Raw genomic sequence first — 21,872 nt, 5'->3', positions numbered from 1 at the left:
TACCGACTGGATTCCACTCTATATGTCGTAACCCCCCCCCCCCTGGAGGGCAACGGTCATACGTTTTCATGTGCCATTATTAGTATTTTAGACATACGTTACCTGTAACGTAGGCATTTATTCGCCACTACTCCACCCTTGTGCACCAAACCGTTGTGAAGGGCAGCGCACTCTATATAAGCCGCCCTTTCCCACTGGTGCAGGGTTGGCTTTTTCACTGTAACCCATATTCCACTCGACATCAAGCTCCCAAGAGCACTGAGACGTAGGGCTTTTACCTCCACCGTAGAGGGGTCTGAACTCATATAACCTCGCCGTAGCTAAGGCTCTGCCCATCCTTTCGTACCCTACACATCTAATGTCAGACTTATACCCACGACACCGGCCGTGAGAATCTTTGCCGTCTGCTGTTTTGTCTTTGCCGTCCGGGATTTTGTCTTTGTCGTCTGTGTGGCAGACGGCAAAGAAGCTGATTCCTGTAGTGATGCCTCTCCCGATAGCAAATCCGTGTCTCCATGAGAAGCAAATCTGTACCTCTTACGAAAGGTAAAAAATGCCTTTTATTTACTTTTCTGATACACATGACCGTGCCTCTTGTGAAAATAAATCTCTGCCTCCATGGAAAGCAAATATGTGTCTTTCGTGGAAGAAAAAGAATACGACCGTGCCTTTCACGGTAGTAAATATGTGCCTTCATGATAAGCAAATATGTACCTCTTAAAAAAACACATTTTTTCACACAAAAAGTTTTTGTTTCCAAATTTTGTTCTTATCAAATCCTAGGAAAAACCGGGGGGAAACCAAATAGCTAAAAAATACCAAAAAAGCATCTTTAGGTCAAAAACATGTATAGAAATATAGAAAAAAAACAGAAAAACATTCAAAACGTGACATGTGGTGGATGCTGAGAGCGTCGGACGCGCTTTCAGTGACCCTTGAAAGGCTTTCGAACGGGTTCTACTACATTAGTTGTCCGCGTATTTACATGGCCCACTTTAACAGTTTATTTAAAGGCTGATTAGACAAACATAACCAACATTAGGCGGCCATACCCATTGGGCTACCAAGCACAGCCCGCCTTCCGAAACAATAGTAGAGCCCAGCACAACAAGAAAAAACACTCTCATACGTCCTGTCCAGTGGTGCCTCTTCTTTTGAATTTTCAGATTCCAGATGTCGGGCTGCATACGGTGACATTGGTATTAGCACGGAAAGACGTTTTCAGGACCATGTTAGAGGAGATGGTTCTATCTTTAATTTGAGGGAAGGCCTGATGCTATCAGCTATGCAAGCCATTAGTTTCTCTATGCTGTTTTCAAGCCTTCTTGGCACGTTGGGCACTATGTTTGTGCTTCATAACATTCACTGCTTGTATCCGCTGCTCAGTTGGTTGGTGCTCTGTCCAACCAATGTGTAGTCCCTCTTTTAGCTCTCCTCCAATGGCTGTAATTTCTTTTCTCTATCTTTCTTTCATTGCTCGCTCTGATGTACTCCTCTTGTGAGCTGAAATGAAATTGGCACCTGTTGGTGCCTTGCTTTGTTCAAAAAAAAAAGGAAGAAAAAATAGCGCAACAAGTGTGTTATCCCTAAAAAAAAGCGCAACCAGTATGTTCTGTACTCTACGGCGAACAACAAAGTTTCAAAAAAATCTGGAAAAATGGTGCAAGTAAACAAGGATGTTTTGTGTATGTGTGTAAAATTTCAGGTTGACAAACATTTGAAACACGACCTGTACAAAAAAATCATGGCCTATGAGGATGAATAGTATCATGTGTTTAAAAGCCTCGGATTTGTCTTTTTTGCACCGTCCTCATTTCGATATATTTTGTCCTGAAAATTTACATACATGTTTGTTATGCATTCATATATATTCATATTTTTTTAAATGAAACGTAAAAAGTATGAAAAAATTGATGAAATTCAATTTTTCGAAAATCAAATATGAAATTTGATATTTTTTTTTCACAACCAAGGTCCATGGAGTTTGGCTCCAAAGACAATATACGGAAATAGAGTTAGTATTAAGAGCAACTCTAACAGAGCGACCTATTTCGTCTGCCGCGGTCCGCTTGGATCCGTACGGACAAAAGTGATAGCCCAACGCGTGGACCCATTGTTAAAACGTGTCCATTTTGCGTCCGCACCGTCTTATTTTTGGCTTAAATTTGGGACTGAAATGCGTCGGCGCAGACGCGAAGCGGACGGGCGCGCCCTCTCGTTGTCCGCATGTGTCCGGCCTTATCACACACCCATCCACCCACTTCTCTCTCCTTATTTAATTCGCTGGCCCACCCCAGCCATCTCTCTTCTATTATTTTGCTGCCTTTGTGTTGTTGTCCATCTGCTTCCCGTTAGGTGCATGTGTTGATCCATTTAAAAAAATAAACACGAACGAGCCGACAGACGACCCAAAAAGATAAAAATGGGACAAAAATTGTGTTTGTTTGAGTCGCTCCGTTGAAGTTGCTCTAAATATCTATAAACATTGAGAACGGACGTTTCGCTCGCGGGAGCCATGGAGGCCAAATGTTTTGAAAAAAATCAAAACTCAAAAAAATAGTTCCAAAAAAACTTTAAAAAATATATAAATAAACAAGGATGTGATCCGTGCGCGTAAAATTTCAGGTCGAAATACTTTAAACACAACCTGTACAAAAAAAAAGATCATGATCTGAAATGATGAATACTAACATGTGTTAAAAAAATTCAGATTTATCTTTTTTGCATAGCCCTTACTTCAACGTATTTTGTTTAAAAAATTTACACACTTATATATTATACCTTCATCTATCTAGTAATTTCTCAGAACTTTATGAAATATTAAATACGATTTTTTACGAAATTTAAATGTCTTCATGAAGTTCTGCAGCCAAAAGCAATTTCCGATAAACATGGCACTAGTCCGTAGCCAACAGCCGGCTATGCTAATAAACCATGCCGTCACGGGCAAGGAAACCCATATTCCGATCGATGCCAGTAGGCTATGCTAATGAACTCGCCCGTGTAGCTGACCGGTCCGGTCCCGGTGCGATCACGGGCTCGCGTCCTATGCCGCATTGAAGCCATGCACTGCGGCATCCTGCGACGCCACGCTGCGAGTATTGATTGCACAATACTGTGGCGCTCCCGCGCCCCGAGGCGGCCTGCCACTGCCACCGGCCAGCTGCACCACGCTCCCCTTCCCTTCCCCAGCTAGCCGCCGCTGGCTCCACTTCACAGACAGCATCGCCACCTTCATTTGTTTCCCCCCAGCTTCCTTCGCGTCACCGCTCCCTGGCTAGGTAGGTGAAAGCGCTCCGGTTGGTAGCTAGCGACATGGCCGGGGGAAGAGGTGGTGCTGCAAGTCATGCCGCCGTCGTCGTCTCCGCCGCGGCGCTCGCCGTCGCGTGCTGCTGCATGGGCGTCGCCGGCGCGGCCACCTACTACGTCGGCGACGGCGGCGGCTGGTCCCTGAGCAGCGCCAGCTGGCCCAACGGGAAGCAGTTCCGCGCCGGCGACGTCCTCGGTAAGTCCCAAAACCTAGCGCACATCCTGCGTTCAGACGGCGACGGGGGCCATGGTCGCCGCACGCACTGCGCCGAAGGTTTCTGACGGCTCTCTTCTCTTCCGGACAGTGTTCAGGTACAGCCCGTGGATCCACAACGTGGTGGCGGTGGGCGAGGACGGGTACGCCCGGTGCGCCACGCCGGCGGGGGCGAGGACCTACGAGTCCGGCAACGACGCCGTCCGGCTCGCCAGGGGCGACAACCGCTTCATGTGCACCCGCTTCTACCACTGCAACCTCGGGATGAAGATGGTCGTCAACGCCGCCTGACCGCCGGCCTGCCACGGCACTGCCATCTTCAAGCTCAAGAAAAGTTAGGCTCTCCTCTGTTGCATTTGGATCTGGTTGCCGTGAGGGTTGTGGTTTGCGGTTCTAGCTGGTAGAAGTGGGTGATCGTGAGACTTTGTGTGATTCTCTGACGACCATCTGCGTGTGCTGTGTTGACTCTGACGGAATGTGAGCGTTTGTTCTTACTATTTGCGATGATTGGAACTTGGGAAGTTCATGTCTCTGCCTGCTACGACGATGTTCCCTTCATTTTATGCATTTTCAGTGACTTGTCCAGTGCTCGTGTTCATGAGAAAGCACGCACTGGTGGTTGGTGATCCATCAGTTGGTCATTCAGACCTGGAAATGTGATGCGCTCTCTGACCGGCTGGTTGCAGTTCTACACTGATGTAGTACGATTTTGATGATGTAAACGCCGAGTCTGCAATCAGAAAGGCCGAATTAAAAGGTCATTTCTAACTCCAACTGATGCCCCAGTTCGCTCCGTATCACGACCACCTGCTCCTCACCCTGCCCCCACGTCTGAAAAACAGGGAGATCAGACCCATATTGGTCTTCGATTTCTATGATTTGTTATGAACAGCTCGGTCGACCGTTCACTTTACTTTCCACGCCGTGAACTGCCCGTCCCCGAATTCTTTTTCCCCCAAATCGAAGGTAGAGTCGTCTCTCTCGTCGGTACGTTGGTCCAAACCGAAGACTTTTTTTTGGGGTGGCCAAACCGAAGACTTCGACCTCTCTTTCTGAGAAGAAACTTTCGATCAATAGTTAATCATGTCAGCAATGTAGAAAATCAGTGGTAACAGAAATTGCAACCATCACTTTGCGACGACTATAAATGCTGAAGCAAACCGAAGACGCACTCATGTGATGCCGTTATCGTCTCTTCCTCGCCTGAGCCGCGCAAATCTTGTTTAATAAACAGCCGAAGAGTCGTCGTGTTAAGACCCATACGACCAAGCAACCATCGTCGATGAAGAGCCTTGTAAGTTTGAAAACCATCGCCGATGAAGAGGTCGTAGATTTGAAGAATCAAGACTGCAAACAACCACAGGAAGACGAACAAAGGTCACTAGATCAGATTTATACAGATTCACCAAAGACAGCACAAACGAAATCCTGCCAGATTCAACAAAGACACGCCTCAGACAACGATGGAGGTACCATCAAATGTGGAAGATATTATTCCTATAAAAAGACAGCTCAATCCCCACACCGCCCCAACCAAGACATTGCGTCTAACAAGAACGAGAGTGTGTGGGTGTCTTCTATGGGCCAAAGGGCATCGAAGCAGGGCGGACCAACGACGACGCCAACAGAAAGAGGAAGAAATATATGAGGTCGTTTCTTGTGAAGGAGGAAAGGTGGCGTGACGTGAGTGAGTGTGTGTCTTTTGCCAATGTGCGAAGACTTCAATCTCTTTGCCTCTATGCGCTCATGGTTTCCGAAACCAGGGAATTAGAAAGACCAATACTACTAGATTCGCCATTATAGAGCCGAGATATTCATCCCTTTGAAGATGATTCCAATAGCGACGCAACGTCACATGTTACCCTAGCTTCCCGTTGGCTTGAGTAGAATCTTAGCGGCAAAGCTCTCTCCAGGTCAAATTGAACATGGAAATTCAGAAAAACAAATGAACGTGTTCATTCCAAATCAGTAGTAAAACTTACTATCTATCGTCCTAAGAATATCTTTATCGAAAAGAAAAAAAGACGTCCAGAACATCTCGAACGCCTCACTGAAAAAGCCACGGGCTTAGCAAAGAAAAAGGAGAGCAACGACTCAAGGAGCGCTCCTTGCGAAGGCAGTGAGCGAACGATTCGGAGGGCTTCACGCACGATATGGGGATGTTCCGGCGTGACCGGATGACGATGGGGTCTCACACGAAATCGTCCGGAAACACAACAGTCTGATGGACGCCTTCTTCGTCGGACCGATGATGTCGCGTGGCGCTGCTCCGTCGGGCCACGTAGTGCCCTAGCCTGGTTATTTAAGCCGAACGCCGGCACTAAAACCCTACCAGTTCACATTCCCCTCCTCCCGTTCGTCGTCGTCATCACTTTGCATTCATCGTCCGCTACCACTAGTAGTCATGTCATCACGTCTTCAGGTAAGGAGCTACCCATATCTTTTTTGTTTGGAAAAGCAGGTTAAGACCCCCGAGCTCTGCATCAATCGATGCATACAGCCATAGAAGCTACCCATATCTAATATCGGAGCGTCGACTGTAGCTCCTTAACCAGGTTGTGACAAGGCGTGAAGCCCGGATAACCGCGGGGCTACCTTCGGAGGCGGTGGATCCGGAGGAGGATGGGGAGGACTCGGAGCAGGAGAGCATCAGACAATCCTCAATTTCCTCCGGTCGAAGGTGGACGTGGAGACCAAACGCCGCCATGTGCAGGAGGCGGACGCGGAGCACGACGCGGACATCGAAGAGATGCTCGTCGTATATGGATGAGGAGGAGGAGCCAGAGTCCTCCTACGAGCCCATCTACCCGGCATCCGACACAAACGTCATGAACATCTTCGGCGATATAAAGCGTAGTTTAGAGTCTAGACTAGTGCGTAAGTTTTCTTTTTTGCACGGTTTATATGGATCCAGCCATTCAGGAAATGAAATATGAGGTACTCGGATACATAGCACCAAATACGTGGTCTCACACTTGACCGTAACTGCGCCGCGAACATTTAACGGGTCAGATTTGATGCATGCGGCTGCAAGATGCTCTTAGACGACGACTATCTGCGTGTGCTGTGTTAACTCGGATAGAAAATGTGTTTGCTCTTACTATTATTTTCTGGTGACGAGAAGTTCATGCCTCTGCCTAGGACGACGATCCCTTCCTTTTAAGCATTCTCAGCGACCCATCTTAGCCCCCGTGTTCATCAGAAAGCACGCACTTGTTGGTTGGTTATTCACTTACTCAGACCTGAAAATGTGATGCTCTCCTGACTCCAATCATGCAAAGTTGGTGCTACCAAACCAACTGGAGACGAGACCCAGACCAGTCTTCCGTTTCCACGATTTCTAACGAACGGCTTGGTCGACCGTTCACTCGCTTTCCTCGCCGTGAACCACCAGTCCATAATTTCCTTTATTTCTCTGCAAGTCGAAGGCAAAGTCCACGTCGTGCCGAAGACTTCTTCGACCTCTCTGCATCTGGCTGCTCCTGGCGTCCGAAACCATGGAATTCCAAAGACCCATGTACTAAACTCAATCCAGATGTGGATGATTACAAATGGCGACGTTCGGGTACGCGTCACGCATGACGTTGGCCCCCGTTGACTCGAGTAAAACCTACTCCCTCCATTTTATAATGGAGTGCATCCGTATTATTTCGAGATTCAAGTTTGCTCGTAAATTTAAGAAAAACTTTTAGAATCAACCGACTGATTTTCTCTGTAAATCAGACGGGTCTTCCGCACGCCACGCGTCATGGTCCACGCATCACGCGAGACACCTACATGCTGCCTCTCTTGTTTCTTTTTTTACTCTCAAGCTTATCTCTTCCCCTCCTAGAGCCCGATTCATTTCTACTTCGTCTTCTACCTCCATCCCCATGCTTCGCCTCTCCTCATCACCTCGGCCCTTGTCGGATCAGCCCGCGGGGCGGCTTTTGCAGCACCCGGTGCCAAGCTCACACTCCGGTGACGGGCTTTTGCAATGACGACCGCGACAGGGCCGATGTGGGCGCTGCAACTCCGGTGATGTTGCCTTCAAGCTGTTGGGAGCATCGCCTTAGCTGCAATGGAGTAACGCCGGGCTGCAATGAAGACTCGTCGGAGTTGTAATGGAGCTTTGTCGGACACGCCTTGTTGCGTTGAAGCTACGCCGGAATTGCAATGAAGCTTTTCGCGGACGCGCCTGTGCTGCGTTGTAGCTCCGTCGGACTTGTAATGGAGCTTCGCCGGAGCATCGGTGCTGTGTTGGAGCTCCAACGGCTGCAATGGAGTTTTTCGAAGTTGCAATGGAGCTCGTCGGACGCTGTCGGTTTCTGCATTGAAGCATCACGCGGCCTCTGTTCCATGTCGGGAATTTAATCTGACGATGATGGCTCGTTCAATCGGACGGCTACCTAGGGGGATTACGACTGATACAAATTAGGCAACAGATTTGTAGCAGCCGCCTAAATTTAATCGACGTGCGCATGACTTTGACAGGAGCAGAAATGGTACCGTTAAAAACTACTTTCAGATACGAATTCAATGGTATCAATTTCTTCTTACCGCGGTCATTCAAGTTGGTTGAACTTAAAGTCAAACTAATTTTTTTTTTTTAAACACGGATGGATTGCGCTATGTTATGGAATGGAGGCAATACAAGCACGGTTCTCTCCGGATCAAATCGAACATGAAATTCGAGGAACAACTGAACGTGTTCGTTCCAGATTAGGGAATATCTTTATCATTACATCGAAAAATTAGTTTCTTTTAAAGAAAATTAGGTTGTTTTGCTGGAAAAGCTAGGGGTAGAGAGGAGAAAAGAAAAGTAATGGTAGTACGTGCTGGCAGGCCCATTGGTTCCGAGGGAGTGGCCGAGACGGGCCCTAGGGAGTGGGTCAAACCTTTCTTGGGCCGGAGGGCAGGAACTTATTCTGGGACTTCTTCTCCAGACCCTTCCTTCCTCCACTGTCTGTCTATAAGATGGATAGACCTCCATTCCAATCTCCTCACAACCCAATCTCAGCTTCCAAGAAGGAGGAAGAAAATCCAGAGAAACCCAGAGAAGGAGGAAGGTAGACGACGATGGCGGTGTTGGTGGAGCTGACCAAGGAGTACGGCTACGTGGTGCTCGCCGTGGTCGCCTATGCCTTCCTCAACTTCTGGATGAGCTTCCAGGTCGGCGGCGCCCGCAAGAAGTAGGTTCTTTTCTTCACCGATTTCTCCCCTCTTGTTCCGGAGGAATCTGGGTTGGAGCTTGACGATCCGCCGCCGACGACGCCGCTTGTTTGATTGTTCAGGTACAAGGTGTCCTACCCGACGATGTACGCCATCGAGGCGGAGAACAAGGACGCCAAGCGCTTCAACTGCGTCCAGGTCCGTCCGCCGCCGATCTCGTCCGTGTCTTTTGATTTTGAGCGGAGGAACAAGGGTTGGCTGAATTCTTGTTGTGGGATTGCAGAGGGGGCACCAGAACTCGCTGGAGATGATGCCGCTCTTCTTCGTCACGCTGCTGCTCGGCGGCCTGCAGCACCCGGTCGTCGCGGCCGCGCTGGGGGTCATGTACACCGTCGCCAGGTTCTTCTACTTCAAGGGCTACGCCACCGGCGTCCCGGAGAACCGCCTCAAGCTTGGGTACGTTGGCCTTTTGCTTTTCCTCCGACTGGTCCGTATGCAGTTGATTCAGATGGCAATGGCATCCAAATCAAATCTTTGGGGAGAGATCCACTTGATTTCCAGCATGTTTTACTGGTGGTTTCTTGGGAAATTCTCAGCCCTGGGAATCATACAGGCCTCTTGATTTCATTGATAGGATAGCATTAGTCAACCATATCCAACTCATTAATGCGGTGAGTGGGTGGAGCAGGGCTCAATTTGCTGCTGCTCCACCAACTAAGCCATGTCAAAGGTGTGCTCATAATGAGCGAGCGGCTTCATTGATGCTCACCGACGACCTTGAGTAGCTTTCAAGTGCTTCTTCAACCTCCTGCAAACCGACGTTTTGTCTTCAGTTTTTCATTCACTTTTGGCTGCTGAGCCCCCAGCAGCCAACATCTTGTAGCAACCACTACTGCTTACCTGCACATCCTTTTCTGAATTGACATGGGCCATTGCTCTAGGTGAAGCAAGACCTTGGTTGGTTGGTGAAGATTCATTCACATTGCTGCATCATAAACTAAGACATTGGTAATTGGATGTGATGTAGCAATCCTACCCAAGCTTCTGTCCCATGTCAACCACCCCGGTTTATATAAGTGATAACTACTTGAGCAAAGTCGTGAGCTCTGAATTGATTGAGCAAAATGGCTTATGACGTTCAGTTGTTTCCCGAACCAAATTTGTAGCTTGTGACGCCAAACAACCCTGAACCCGCATCGGCATTGAAGAATTTAATTTCCTTGTTGTCCATGTCGAAGTCAAACTTTTTGTCGAAGCGATTCTGATCTTGACGATTTCCTTTTCGCTTTGGCGAATTCTGCAGGGGGCTCAACTTCTTGGCGATCATCGGGCTCATCCTCTGCACGGCGTCGTTCGGCATCAACCTTGTCATCAGGGAGGCGATCTAAGGTTCCCGAACTGATGCCTGACTTGATAGGCGTTGTGACTAGAGTCATGTAGGCGTGGTGATGATGTCTTTTATAGTGTCAAGAAATGTGTGTGCGTCTGTTTTACTCTCACAGAATAAGACTGAGGTGGAGACGGTTTGTAATGTAAGATCAAGGTTTTAGCTTTTGCAGTACAGCTTTTGATACGGTTTCAGTAAGTCTCCTTGCCAGTTTCCTTGTGCGACATCTGCGGACAATGATATGCTCGTTGTTATCTCCGCCCAGTTTTGACGTTGTTGTTGTGTTCATTCGTTTCTGATGCAATCTTTAAGCCCCTCCAGCCTGTGTCACTTCACAAGAGAAGTGTAGGGCATGATCATCGTTGGTGCACACAAAAAAATATATACCTCGCCAAGAAACAGCTGTTTCTAACTACTCAGGTTATGTCACGCATCGGAAGTGTATATACGATGCTGTCAATATCGTTTCTAAATTTCCAAAAAGGAATGAAATTTGCCAAAATCGCTATTATTTCGTGACTTGTGCTCAGCTAAAATATACGCGCAATGCGGTATCATATCTGCTAGTACAAGAAAATGCATCAATGGTATATGACTACCGCCTATTCTCCTCTAGCAGCAGTGAATCTCCTCTGGGGTGGGGTTGCCCTTCTGCTTACCACATGCTTGCGCGCCCCTTCGTCCTTGGCGAACCCCCTCCGGCCTGGCGCCGCCCTTCTGCTCGATCCATGCTCACGCGCCCCATCATATGGGGCAACGTCGAATTTGACATCCTCATCATCGTCATCGTTCTTGGTGTATCCCTTCCGGGCTGGTGAAGCCCTTCTGCTCGAGACACGCATGTCTCCCCCCTCATATGGCAAGGCATTGTCTTCGCCGCCATGGTTCCTACTCTTGCCCGCGAACTCCCTCCGGGCTGGTGACGCCCTTCTGCTCGCTACATGCCCGCGCTCCTCCCCCTTGTATGGCAACCCCTCTTCATCACCGTCGTCATCTCCCTGATGAACAGAGTCAAAGCTTCTATCCTTGTTAGCTCCCTTGCTGTTCCTCCACACGTCGTATCCAAGCTTGTTATCCTGGGTATCGTCTTCAGGGCGGTCATGGCTGCACTTTTTGCACTCCTGGTTTCGACGGAAGTTCACAAAATCACATCTATAAAGGGAGGAGGTAATGTCTCATTAGTTTGTTATAAGCACGCAAAAGTCACAAAGATGACGTGGCTAGCACATACGAGGGGCATTCCCACTCTCCAGGGTTGAGCTGTCTCTTTGGCCGTTGTCCTTCACATTTAAAACACATCTTATTGCGAGAGAAGTTCATAAAAGCACACCTGAAAGCGCAAACAAGTGAGTATGAACAATGGAGCGCTGCTGAAACATTAGGGGAAATTTGCATATGAGGTCAGATCATTACCCTGGACAGATCCAGTCTCCCATTTTCATTTCACTGGTGGCTGCTTCTATTTTCTTCGGTCCATCTACTTTGCATTCGAGACACTGCCGATTCCGAGCAAAATTTAAGAAGTTGCAGCTGGCAAAAGTACAGAAAAGTCCATTAACAAGACATAATCAGCAGCCAAAAGCACATCATCCTTCCGCATGTGCAAAAAAATAATATATGAAAGGACCCCAATATCTCCCAAGCGTTCGTTTTGACCATGGCAAATCAAACGTTTACTATGGCAATTTAGATTTGTTGAGGACGGCAAGTTTAGTTGGCAAGCATGGCAAATCCGCCTCAGTTTATTTTTTGCCAGGAAAATTGCCATGCTTGTAGACAAAAATTGCCATCCTCGCGTCAACTACAATTGCCATAAAAAACGTTCGATTTGCCATGTTAAAAACTCTGACGTTTGGGATTTATCATTTCCGTGTATGAAATCAGTGAAGCAAACAAGAGAGACCACTGATTAACATCAGCTTTTTGCACAATCAGAAACTTCTAGTAATAAAAGATCAACCGTGGCCAATACACACCCCATATAAGAGGTGCTTCTACGATCCACTAAAACAAAACCTGCACAGATTCTGAACCTAGCTGAGCACTGGTTAGTTGGCTACCTGCGTGAACACTAAGGTCGTTTCCTTCTATTAAAAAGACCACCGAGCAAGGTTCAAAAAAGTGCCAGGCTTGCCGTCGCCTAGCGTCTAGCCCGCTTAGGCTATGCCTAGGCGGCCGTCAGCACAACCAGCAGCGTCTTTCTGAAGAGCTCATAGGGGATAAATCTGACGGTGTGGAAGGCCAAGTAAAAAAGGAAAAAAGAAAGAAAAGAAGGGCCGCCACTATATGCAGCCACCATGAGAGCATGAGCAATAGCGGCAACAATGAGCCACCAGCGACAAACCGCCACACTTTCTCGTCTCACCACAGCCTCTGGGTGTTCTCTCTCCACACACTGCCTCCTCCCTCCCCATAATTCCTTGCCGGTGAGGTCGATTCCTTGCCAGAAAACCTCACTAGCTGCCTAGATCCCTGCGCTTGCCCTAGGTTACATGTTTGGTTGTCGCCTAGCGCCTAACAGGCACCTTTCTGAACAATGCAACCAAGGGCTAGTCCTGGCTGGTGCAGCTCAACAATTTAACTCAACGTTCACTTCAAAACCTAATATTTTTTATTGAACATAGAAGCATTTTACACTACATAACATATCCAGGAAAGCGTAACAAACCTGGCAGACCAGCCTGTTTGGATGCACGCATCAAGAAAATGTATGAGCCGGCCTATTAGGTATAACTAACTTTAACTAAAACCGACTGCTTCTGGGATCCCTCCCAAACTTTTATCAAATAGTATGTTGATTTCTAGGAAGTCGGAAATCCTATTACAACATAACATATCTCTTTGCGAACAGGTATTTCAAGCTCTTAAGCAATAGTAGATACATCTCGATTTGGTTCAAATATCCATACGAAGACTACTACTGGGGATGCAAAGTAGACTTGGTTGTACAGCAAATTATATCGTGCTACACACAATCAATCCAAAATCTAGTATTCAAGTTTTCCTCACATAGAAAAGGTTACAATGACATTGTAAGCCATTGGATTAAGTACATAAGAATGCATTGTAATTGGGCAAAGTTAAACGCTGAAAGTACAAATACTGGATCAGATGGAGAAGCAGTCATAAGAAAAGCACAAATTGTCTTGTGTTTAGTGGTAAATGGGGATATAAACAACTACCATGAAATGGAATTTTCTGATAAATTACTTTAACATCATTCAATTGGAATGAAGAAAGTACCCTGCCTGATTACAGCCCTAGAGATGGCCTTGCGTAATATGAATGAAGTAGTAACATATTTTTTCAGAAGTACTCCCTCCAAATCATATTACTTGTCGCTCAAATGGATGTATTTAGACGTATTTCAGTGCTAGATACATCCATTTGAGCAACAGGTAATATGGATAGGAGGGAGTACTAGCATCTGTGCAAAGAAAAACTGGTGCTAGTGATGGTACTGGACCCTAGGTTGCATGAGTTGAGAAAATCACTGATTATCATACATCCGACTTAGCAATCTCACAGGGCAACATAAAGAAAATCAAATTCAAGGTTCATAAAAAAGAAGGTAGAGCAGCATAAGCTGCATAAAAGTCGATTAATTTAGAGATTAACGGACTTACTTCGGGCAAAGCCAGTCACCCTTCTTCATTTCAGTCACAGCTGTGTCTCTACCCTTTCCAGTTGATACCCTAGACGATTGTTTGCCCTTGTCAGGTTTGGTTGATGAATCCTGTTTGCTATAAGTATGAACTTCAGGTTTGGGAAGAGATGGATCAATTGTTGTGTCGCAAAGCATAGTCAGATCTGAGAGAAGTTTCCTTGCAGATTCTTGCACACCCCCACCAACAGAATTTTCTCCAGATAGGTTGGCTGGATCTATTGCATAAGTTAGCAATATGCGCACAACATCAACAGTACGAGCTGCTTCCTCAGCCTTTGGAATGACATAAGCCTTGTCACAAGATCCACGTAATTTGCAAACACTGCATGCCTGTATCAAAGATCAAAGTCTTAAGACCCTTTTTCTGATATCAAAGTAAATTGTGAGTAAGGAAAGGAAACTGCTATATGTAAAGAAAATCAACAGTTCATTATAATAGGAAAGACATACTGAAGAAAGAACACACCAACTTACATCTCCTTCATCAACCTGCACAAATTCTCTCAGCCTTTTTGCAGAACTGACAGCCTTTCGGAAGATATCAGGACAACCACATTCGACAATAGCTTGAATATCTTTCTTGGCAAGAGAACTGCGATAATAATGCAGTCAAATTAAATTCCAGTGAAGCAATAACCAGAAAAGTTACAAAGTTAGTAGGCACACAATCAGTTCAAAGATTCAATTACTCAGGTTTAGAAAAAAGATTCAATTACTGGTCACAGAATCACTGCTGAATTGCTGACAACCATGACCCTAACATTACTTAGAACATGACTTCTCTGGATATCATTTAATCATTACAGACCAAGGAAAGTATGGTAGAGCACATCTTCGGACCAGTTTACTGCCTACTCTCCAATAGTTTATTTTTCATTCTGTGAGTAGTTTTTTAAGCTAAGATAGGAACGCCAATTCTGCTAATCTTGTGATTACCTGATCATATAATGCATAAAAAAGACAGATCAAGTAAAGAAATAAATAATCCAATTAACATTTCTTATTCCAGACCTCCAAATCGGAATGTTTTCTAGCTAGTACTTACCAATTTGAACTGAGGGATGGAACACAACGAAACACGCTAGCTTTGAGAGCATGGATGACTATACTACAGGCTTCGACGAGACCACGACTAGGAGTGTGACTACACTACAATCCCACCAGGTACCAGGTACAACTCAGGGCACATTTTAAGTCATGTTTGTGTGGTGCTAGTGGGATTGCAGAATCGTAGAATCCTACAACTAGGATCACAGACTTTGTTTATCAAATAGCAGCAAGGAATTCGCTGATGCTCCAAGGCTGCCATCAATTGAATTTATTTATTTTCTGCTCCAGAGCCGAAGTGCAGTAGAACTTCATTAGAAAATTAACTTAAATGCATCAAGCTACAAAAAAGTTAACACTAAAGGAAGAACTAGAGCAATGTTCAACTCAGTCATGTATGTACATGCACATGATCATTTTCGTAGTCTCCGGCCATTTGCAGAGCAGCGTATTCCAATTAAAGCGAGGCCTCACCAGCTATGCAGAGTATGCAACAAATTAAGGTCCAATCCATGCACAGAAGCAAAGCACGACCGAGCTAGAAGATGACTGTGCATCTAGCGGCTGCGAACCTGAGAAGGTCGAAGCGCTCGCGCGCGAACTTGAGGCACGCGTTCTTCACCCGGTTCTGGTCCCTGAAGGGGTAGTCTGCCTTTGCCACGGCGTCCGCCGCCACCTCTTCGCCCACGGGGGCGCCGGAGGCGAGAGGGGGCCGCACGAAGTACCCCTTGGCCCGCAGCTTCTCGAGGAAGTCGGCCCACTCCGGCCACGGGTGGCCCGCGGAGACGGCGGCGACGGCGGAGCGGGCGGCATCCACGGGCGCGGCGGCGGCGGCAGAGAACGAGGCGTCCACCGGTGCGGGGGCGGCTGACGTGGCGGTGGCGGCGGCGGCGGCGGCAGAGAACGAGGCGTCCACCGGTGCGGGGGCGGCTGACGTGGCGGTGGCGGCGGCGGCGGCGGAGCAGAAGCGTGCGGAGAGGAGTGGCCCCGGGAGGCGGCGGGGGGCGGGCGGCGGCAGGAGGGGCGAGGAGGCGAGGCGGTAGAAGCGCCGGATGGAGGTGCTCACGGCGGTGGTCAGGAGCTTGGAGGAGGCCATGGCGGATGGGGGCGTGCGGGATTGCTCAGGCGAGCATGGAGGCGGGGCGGGGCTGGGCTGGGCGAGAGCGGGGAGGGAGGGGAATGGATGGATAGAGGAAGGATTAGGGTTTAAGGGGTTTTGGAGCGTTGTTGGGCTGGACTGACAAATGCCAATACCATGCTCCTTTGTTTCACTGATCATGAATACTACTCCTTCCATTTCTAAATATAAGTCTTTTAAGAATTTTTACTAAAAAACTACATACGGATGTATATAAACATCTTTACCTATTAATATTAATAAAGCAAATAGGGTTTCTGGTCGTCCGTCGTTGATGTTTTTGCAAAAAGGCCCCTGCGTTTTTCAGTATTCAACCCGCACTCCCTTTTTAAGTATAAAAACGGTTCAGTTAGAAATCTTTTACAGAAAAGCGCCTGTTTGTTTTGGTAATTGAACCCGTAGTCCTCCCCTCCACGCCCTGGGAGCGATGGCGCCCCCTGGCCGCCCTCCTCCGATGCGCAGCGCCGCGGGCCGGCGACCTCCTCGGCCCCCGCCACGCCGGCCTCCCGCACCGTCTACAGCGACCGCTTCATCCCCATCCGCACCAGATCCAACCTTGCCCCCGCCCCGCCCCCTCCGCCACCGCCTCCTCCTCCACCGGATCTGCCGCCCCCTCGCCCTACTGTGCGCTCCTCCGCGCCGCGCTCTTCGGGCCCGACACGCCCGACCGCCTCGCCTCCTCCGCCGCGGCCTCCTCCTCCTCCTCCCCCGTCGGCTCCCCCGTCGGCGGCAACATATTCCTCCGCGTCGGTAGTAGACTGCCTGCTGAACGAGGCTAGAAGACTGGGAGGTAGCTAATGCTGTTTAGTTCTCTGTTGTCCATTCAGTTATCATCCACACACCCTTCAGTGTGAGTAAACAATTTTCTGGAATTGAGTTCCTTTTGAAGTTTCCCTGCAGGCTAGTAAATCAGTGTCCGGTGCATCCTCGACGCCTACGGGAAGTTTGTTATCAAAGTTGAGAAGCGTGTTGTTGATTTTGTTGATTACATCAGCGTTAATTATGTCTTGGTTGCTACACGCAACAGCCAGCAGGTATGTGAATAGATGCTTGCGGTGGTCATCAAAGTAGGCACCATAAGTTTCCTCACTTACATTTTCTCTTACTTCAGGGTTACTCATTTGCTGCCCAACACGGTCACTCGATTATTCCGGCGGTGCCCAGCTTATTCACGTTTTAAATTGCAGACAAGCGACTGGCTGATCTCTCCGGGGTATTCATCCATAACCTCTATTACAAATCTCATGCTCACCAGTGACTGACTAGACAGAAATTATCCCCATCCTTTTCTTCTGCCATATAGGTTACTTTCACAAGAGTCAAAGCAAAATTGATGCTAGATGGCATTCAGAAAAGCGCTCCTGAATTAACTTAGGTGAGCGGCCCACCTTCGGCAACATGCTCCATCATAGATGTTTGCTTATTTAATTGTTTGGCCATTACAGACTGGACCTATGTTGGTTACACACTGGGGGCTTAGTGCCCCTGTTGTTCTTCGATTGTCTGCATGGGGAGCACGCGAATTATATCAGGACAAGTACCAAGGTGAGATGTGAAGAAATTGTGCAAGAGTGACACTACATTTCTAACATTGTCATCCAACGCAACCAATTGCCAAAGTCATCCGCTTTTTCTTGGGATCTGTACATTCTTTTGACACAACAAAGCTTATGGTTGACTTCATACCTGACATTCACACTGAGGACGTGAAGCGCATCCTTTTCCAGCACAAAGACAAAAATGCAGTTCTGACCTTTCCCTGTGCATTTTTAATGTAACTTTGGAGTCTTCTTCTGAGAATCTTAGTTTCTAAATGTTAACTCTGCTCTTGATTACCTGTTGCTTTATGCCACCCTTATTAGGCTTTCCGAGTTCAATTTTAATGGAGATTCGATTGCAGATACAGTTACTTATAGCCACCTTGACATCACTCTGTTTTATCCATGATGTTACAGTACTCTAACCAATTTTTTGTATGGCATATGTAATTTTTTACAAAAGTATTCCCTGTGAAAATTCCAAATTTCCCTTGTAAAATGTTTATGGTGAAGCTGAACTAAGTTTTTTTTGTAATCTCTGCAAAAGAGCAAAGTAAATAACTCCTTTCCCAAGGAATTTGATCTGGTGAAGAGGTTTTGGGGATTCCTTCTAGAACAGGAGGTTTCTGATATTGCTGAATTCTCTCTTTATACCTTTAATCAGAAAGCTTTGCTCATTTGAAGTCTCCTCTTGCAGAGTATAGATGGTGATATGCACTGGGCCACCGTACCAAAAAATCATCTAAATGCAACAGCCCTTCGGTTAAAACAATGGATGTTTGAGGTTGTTGGGAAGGTATATGGTATCTCAGCGCATCACTTGAAAATTTCACGAGCGATGCAATACGTGTTTACTCACTGTGTTGTTGTTCCTCATCATATGTAGGGTCACTTCAAAGATGAATTTGTGACAGCTGGAGGTGTTCCACTTTCAGAGGTATTTATTAGTCGACAAACTTAATTGCAGTTTTCATAAACATGACCCGACTCGCAAAGAAAATCTAACTTGTCCATCTGTTGTTAAGATATCGCTTAGCATTATGGAAAGCAAGAAGCAGCCCAATCTGTTCTTTGCTGGAGAGGTAATACCGTAATAGCACATATGTTCCTGAACTTGCAACACTCTGGCCATCTTAGTGTCTTACAGAGTGTGTGATGTTGCTGTAGGTTCTTAATGTCGACGGGTCACCGACAGATTCAATTTTCAGGTAATGATTATAAATTTCAGATTATATCACTTCTAGGAGAACAGTTGATGAGTGAAAGCTTTTGAGGTGCGAACAAAAAGGGCTTCAATTCAGCATTTGTTGTTTGCTTTCCACAGAATGCATGGACGGGTGGGTACATAGCTGGGACAAGCATAGGCACATTGGCATCAACCAGCATCCTCAAAGAAGAGCGGACCTGTTTGCAACTGCAAGGATCATAAGGAAATGCAGTGATTCAAGGATTCTCATTGCCCGAAAAACTTTGTAAGAACTTGTGAGAGTGTAGAAGTATTGTAGGAGTAGCTCAAAAACAAGCAGAGATAACCAAGATTCACATCCACTAATTGTATTCTCGTCGTGTTGTAGCGACAATTTTGTTCTTCATGTTAAGAATTGTTAATGTGAGTCATAAATCAAACAATTACTCGTGTTATAGGCTACAAGATGTGATACTCTTTTTTCTCCCGGTGCAACGCACGGGCATTTTTACTAGTACTATACTATACTACTTTTTTTTACTAATAAAGCACGTAGTGCTTCTGTCGCCCGTCGTGGAAATTTTGCGAAAAAACCCCTACAGTCTTGTGTAATCAACCCGAACTCCAGAAGTCCCTCCCTGCTCCTCGAGCCTGGCCGCGCCGCCTTCTCGCTCGCCCTCTTCCACACCCCCGACCGCCGCCTCCTCCGCATCCGCGCCCGCCTCCCTTTCTCCAGGGTCGTCGGCGTCCTCACCTCCGACGGCACCACCGGTGAGATCCTCGTCAATGACATCTTCTCTGGCGCGCAGGCCCGCCTACCGAAGCCCCCGCTGCGCTCGCCTCCCCAAGCCCCCGCTGCGCCCGCCTCCCCTTCTCCAGGGCCGTCGACGTCCTCACCTCCGACGGCGCCCGCGTCGCCGCTATCAACGGCGCCACCGACGAGATCCTCGTCAACGACATCTTCTCCGGCACGCAGGCCCGCCTCCCCAAGCCCTCGCTGGCCTACAGCCGCCTCATCCTCAACGGCGGCTACGTCTTCGCCCCGGCCACGCACCGCACGGAGATCCAGTACTGCAGCCTGTGGTACGCCCACTCATTCACAGGATCCAGCCGGCCGCAACACTCCCATCGCCCCCAACGCACCGTGGCTGCCACCTGATAGAAAACAGAGGTGGTGATCTCCGGTGGCCGGCATCCAGATCCCCGGCGACCGCGAGTCTGGCCGGCATCCACATCCCCGGTGACTGCGAGGTGGTCGACGCGGGTCCACTCCCGGTGGCCCTCCTCTTCACTGCTGTCCGCACCTCCCCCGCCCAGGACCTCCTCTGCCTCTTTGTCGACGTGCCCGTGAAGCTGATCTAGGTCAAGTCTTGAGCCGCTGGATCCAGAGGCTCCCATTCGATGAGAAGAGGTAGGAGCTGCTCTCTGGTGCCAATGGAGGAGGGAACAAGGAGCTAGAAACGACACCGTTAGGTGTTGATGCTCAATTGTGCTAATGGAGGGGGCATCAACATCAACAGGTGGTATTCAAGGAGTAGATGAAGGGGGCATGCATGGCGCAGTTGGTCGCGCCTGAACGAGTCGCTGGCCTCCTCGCGGTCAACGTGAGCCACGAGACGGGGAAGCAGTCAGGATGAGCGGCACATGATCGGTCAGACCTGGTGGGGGCACCATGGTGCGCAAGTGGTGGAGGTTGTGTCATGTGGGTGTCCAAATTGGGTCGAAGGCGAGGCAGGTGACGGTCGGAGGCGAAGCTGCTGGCCTGATCCAGAGCACTCGACGAGCGGGCGGCCAGATCGTGGGACGACAGAGGAGCTCCAAGGCACCATCTATGTTCTTCTCAGTTCATCACCAACAAGGGAGGGGAGGATCATGCATCGATTATAAAAAAATCAGGATGGGCACGTACTTGGTGTTGATTGTTCTTTAGTTTAATATAAATATTCATGCCTGTCAGGAGGAGAGATTGAGGTTGGTGCTACTGGCACTACTGGCTGTGCTTGGTGCTGGTTGTTGTTGGCTGAGCTGAAGTGAGTGATTTGGTGGTTATGTGGTTGTTGTTGTGTGGGTGGTGATTGCAGAGGAAGGAGGAGAGAAGACTAGGGGAGGCACGGGGTCTGAACTTACTGCTGATATAGAGAAACTTGCGCAGCTCATGATTGGGAAAGCTGCCTAGGGGTTACATCCTGCCTAGGGTGTCCCGGCGTTCTACAGGTGGCTGGCGGACCGGTACCCACAGACGGTGTCGGACGCGGAGGAGGAGGAGCTCGAGCCCAGGGCCTTCGTCCCCGTCGACCCCCAGGGGGTTCCATGTTGTGACCTTCACCCTCCCCATGTGTGACATCGTCAGCTATAATGTGAAAGGGAAGGCCGAGAAGAATGTGGAGTTGCTCTCGGAACACCTTGCGGATTGGGTCAGGGAGGAGGATGGGAAGAAGATTGTTTTCCATACTTTCAGTAACACCGGCTGGCTTTGGTATGTGCAGTTTCTTTGGATTTTCCGCATTCAAGAGTTAACTGAAACCCTTTTGGGATTTTTCAAGCTTACTTTCTGTTTCTACTGTAGCTATGGTGTGATACCGGAGAACTTGCAGCGGCAGGATCCTTCGGCGGTGGAGAAAATCAAGGGTTCCGTAATCGATTGAGCGCATGTTGCTCTCCCGGACTCTCAGGTAAAAACTCGAACTGACCTTATTTGAACAGAATTAGGTGGTTATTGAAATGTGACAGAAAGATCCTCTTCGCATACTCTGCATATCTGACAAATGTGTTGTCAGTTGTGTTTTATCCTCAATCATTTTTAACCCCATAGAAAACAAAGGTTTGTTGGAACATAAACAGAGTTTTAACTGGGTTTTTTTTCTGATCTTAGGTGTGGGCACTAGGTTTCTCGGCTGCTATCATGAAGAAAAACAGCGTGGCAACGAAAGGAGCTGTATCAAATGATACAAGGTCTGACGTCATAGTTGTGGAGTCTCAAAATGATATCAGACCAGCAGCTACTGAGGCTGTTCTACTATCTGCGTTGGAGAAGTTCTTCGATATTGTTCTGAACTATCCGACCATAAATAAGTATGCAGCTGATCCACATATGCATGTGTCTTGTGCATTTTCAGCCTTGTGGACAATATCCAAATTCTCTAAGCCTTTTCAGTATATCTGTTTTTAAATGTGATGCATGACATCTGACTCATAGAAGAGTTCATTGTTTATTTGACGAGTCATCAGTATTCCT

The 21,872-nt window shown here is 47.8% G+C and overlaps 3 protein-coding genes and 1 pseudogene across 3 annotated transcripts; 3 read left to right on the top strand and 1 right to left on the bottom strand.

Moving 5' to 3' along the window:
- The first annotated feature begins 3,100 nt into the window (after window positions 1-3,100).
- Window positions 3,101-4,064, top strand: LOC123451046 (basic blue protein-like). Its single transcript, XM_045128060.1, has 2 exons — window positions 3,101-3,505; window positions 3,615-4,064. The coding sequence occupies exons 1-2, from the start codon at window positions 3,316-3,318 to the stop codon at window positions 3,812-3,814; spliced, it is 390 nt and encodes a 129-aa protein (XP_044983995.1). The 5' UTR covers window positions 3,101-3,315; the 3' UTR covers window positions 3,815-4,064.
- Window positions 4,065-8,483: 4,419 nt separating this feature from the next.
- On the top strand, window positions 8,484-10,259 carry LOC123447424 (microsomal glutathione S-transferase 3). The gene is made up of 4 exons (XM_045124022.1): window positions 8,484-8,694; window positions 8,797-8,872; window positions 8,958-9,130; window positions 9,978-10,259. Exons 1-4 carry the CDS (start codon window positions 8,582-8,584, stop codon window positions 10,060-10,062), a joined length of 447 nt encoding a protein of 148 aa, XP_044979957.1. The 5' UTR covers window positions 8,484-8,581; the 3' UTR covers window positions 10,063-10,259.
- Window positions 10,260-10,553: 294 nt separating this feature from the next.
- LOC123450193 lies at window positions 10,554-16,072 on the bottom strand. Its single transcript, XM_045127567.1, has 6 exons — window positions 15,348-16,072; window positions 14,203-14,320; window positions 13,688-14,058; window positions 11,475-11,591; window positions 11,293-11,391; window positions 10,554-11,213 (listed from the first exon to the last, which is right to left on the bottom strand). Exons 1-6 carry the CDS (start codon window positions 16,070-16,072, stop codon window positions 10,664-10,666), a joined length of 1,980 nt encoding a protein of 659 aa, XP_044983502.1. The 3' UTR covers window positions 10,554-10,663.
- Window positions 16,073-16,187: 115 nt separating this feature from the next.
- On the top strand, window positions 16,188-19,134 carry LOC123450192 (annotated as a pseudogene).
- The last annotated feature ends 2,738 nt before the right edge of the window (window positions 19,135-21,872 follow it).

The sequence above is a fragment of the Hordeum vulgare genome, chromosome 4H (assembly GCF_904849725.1).
Source record: "Hordeum vulgare subsp. vulgare chromosome 4H, MorexV3_pseudomolecules_assembly, whole genome shotgun sequence".
NCBI lineage: Eukaryota > Viridiplantae > Streptophyta > Magnoliopsida > Poales > Poaceae > Hordeum > Hordeum vulgare.
The sequence above is the reverse complement of the archived record's forward strand: the minus strand, read 5'-3'. Positions and strand labels throughout refer to the sequence as shown.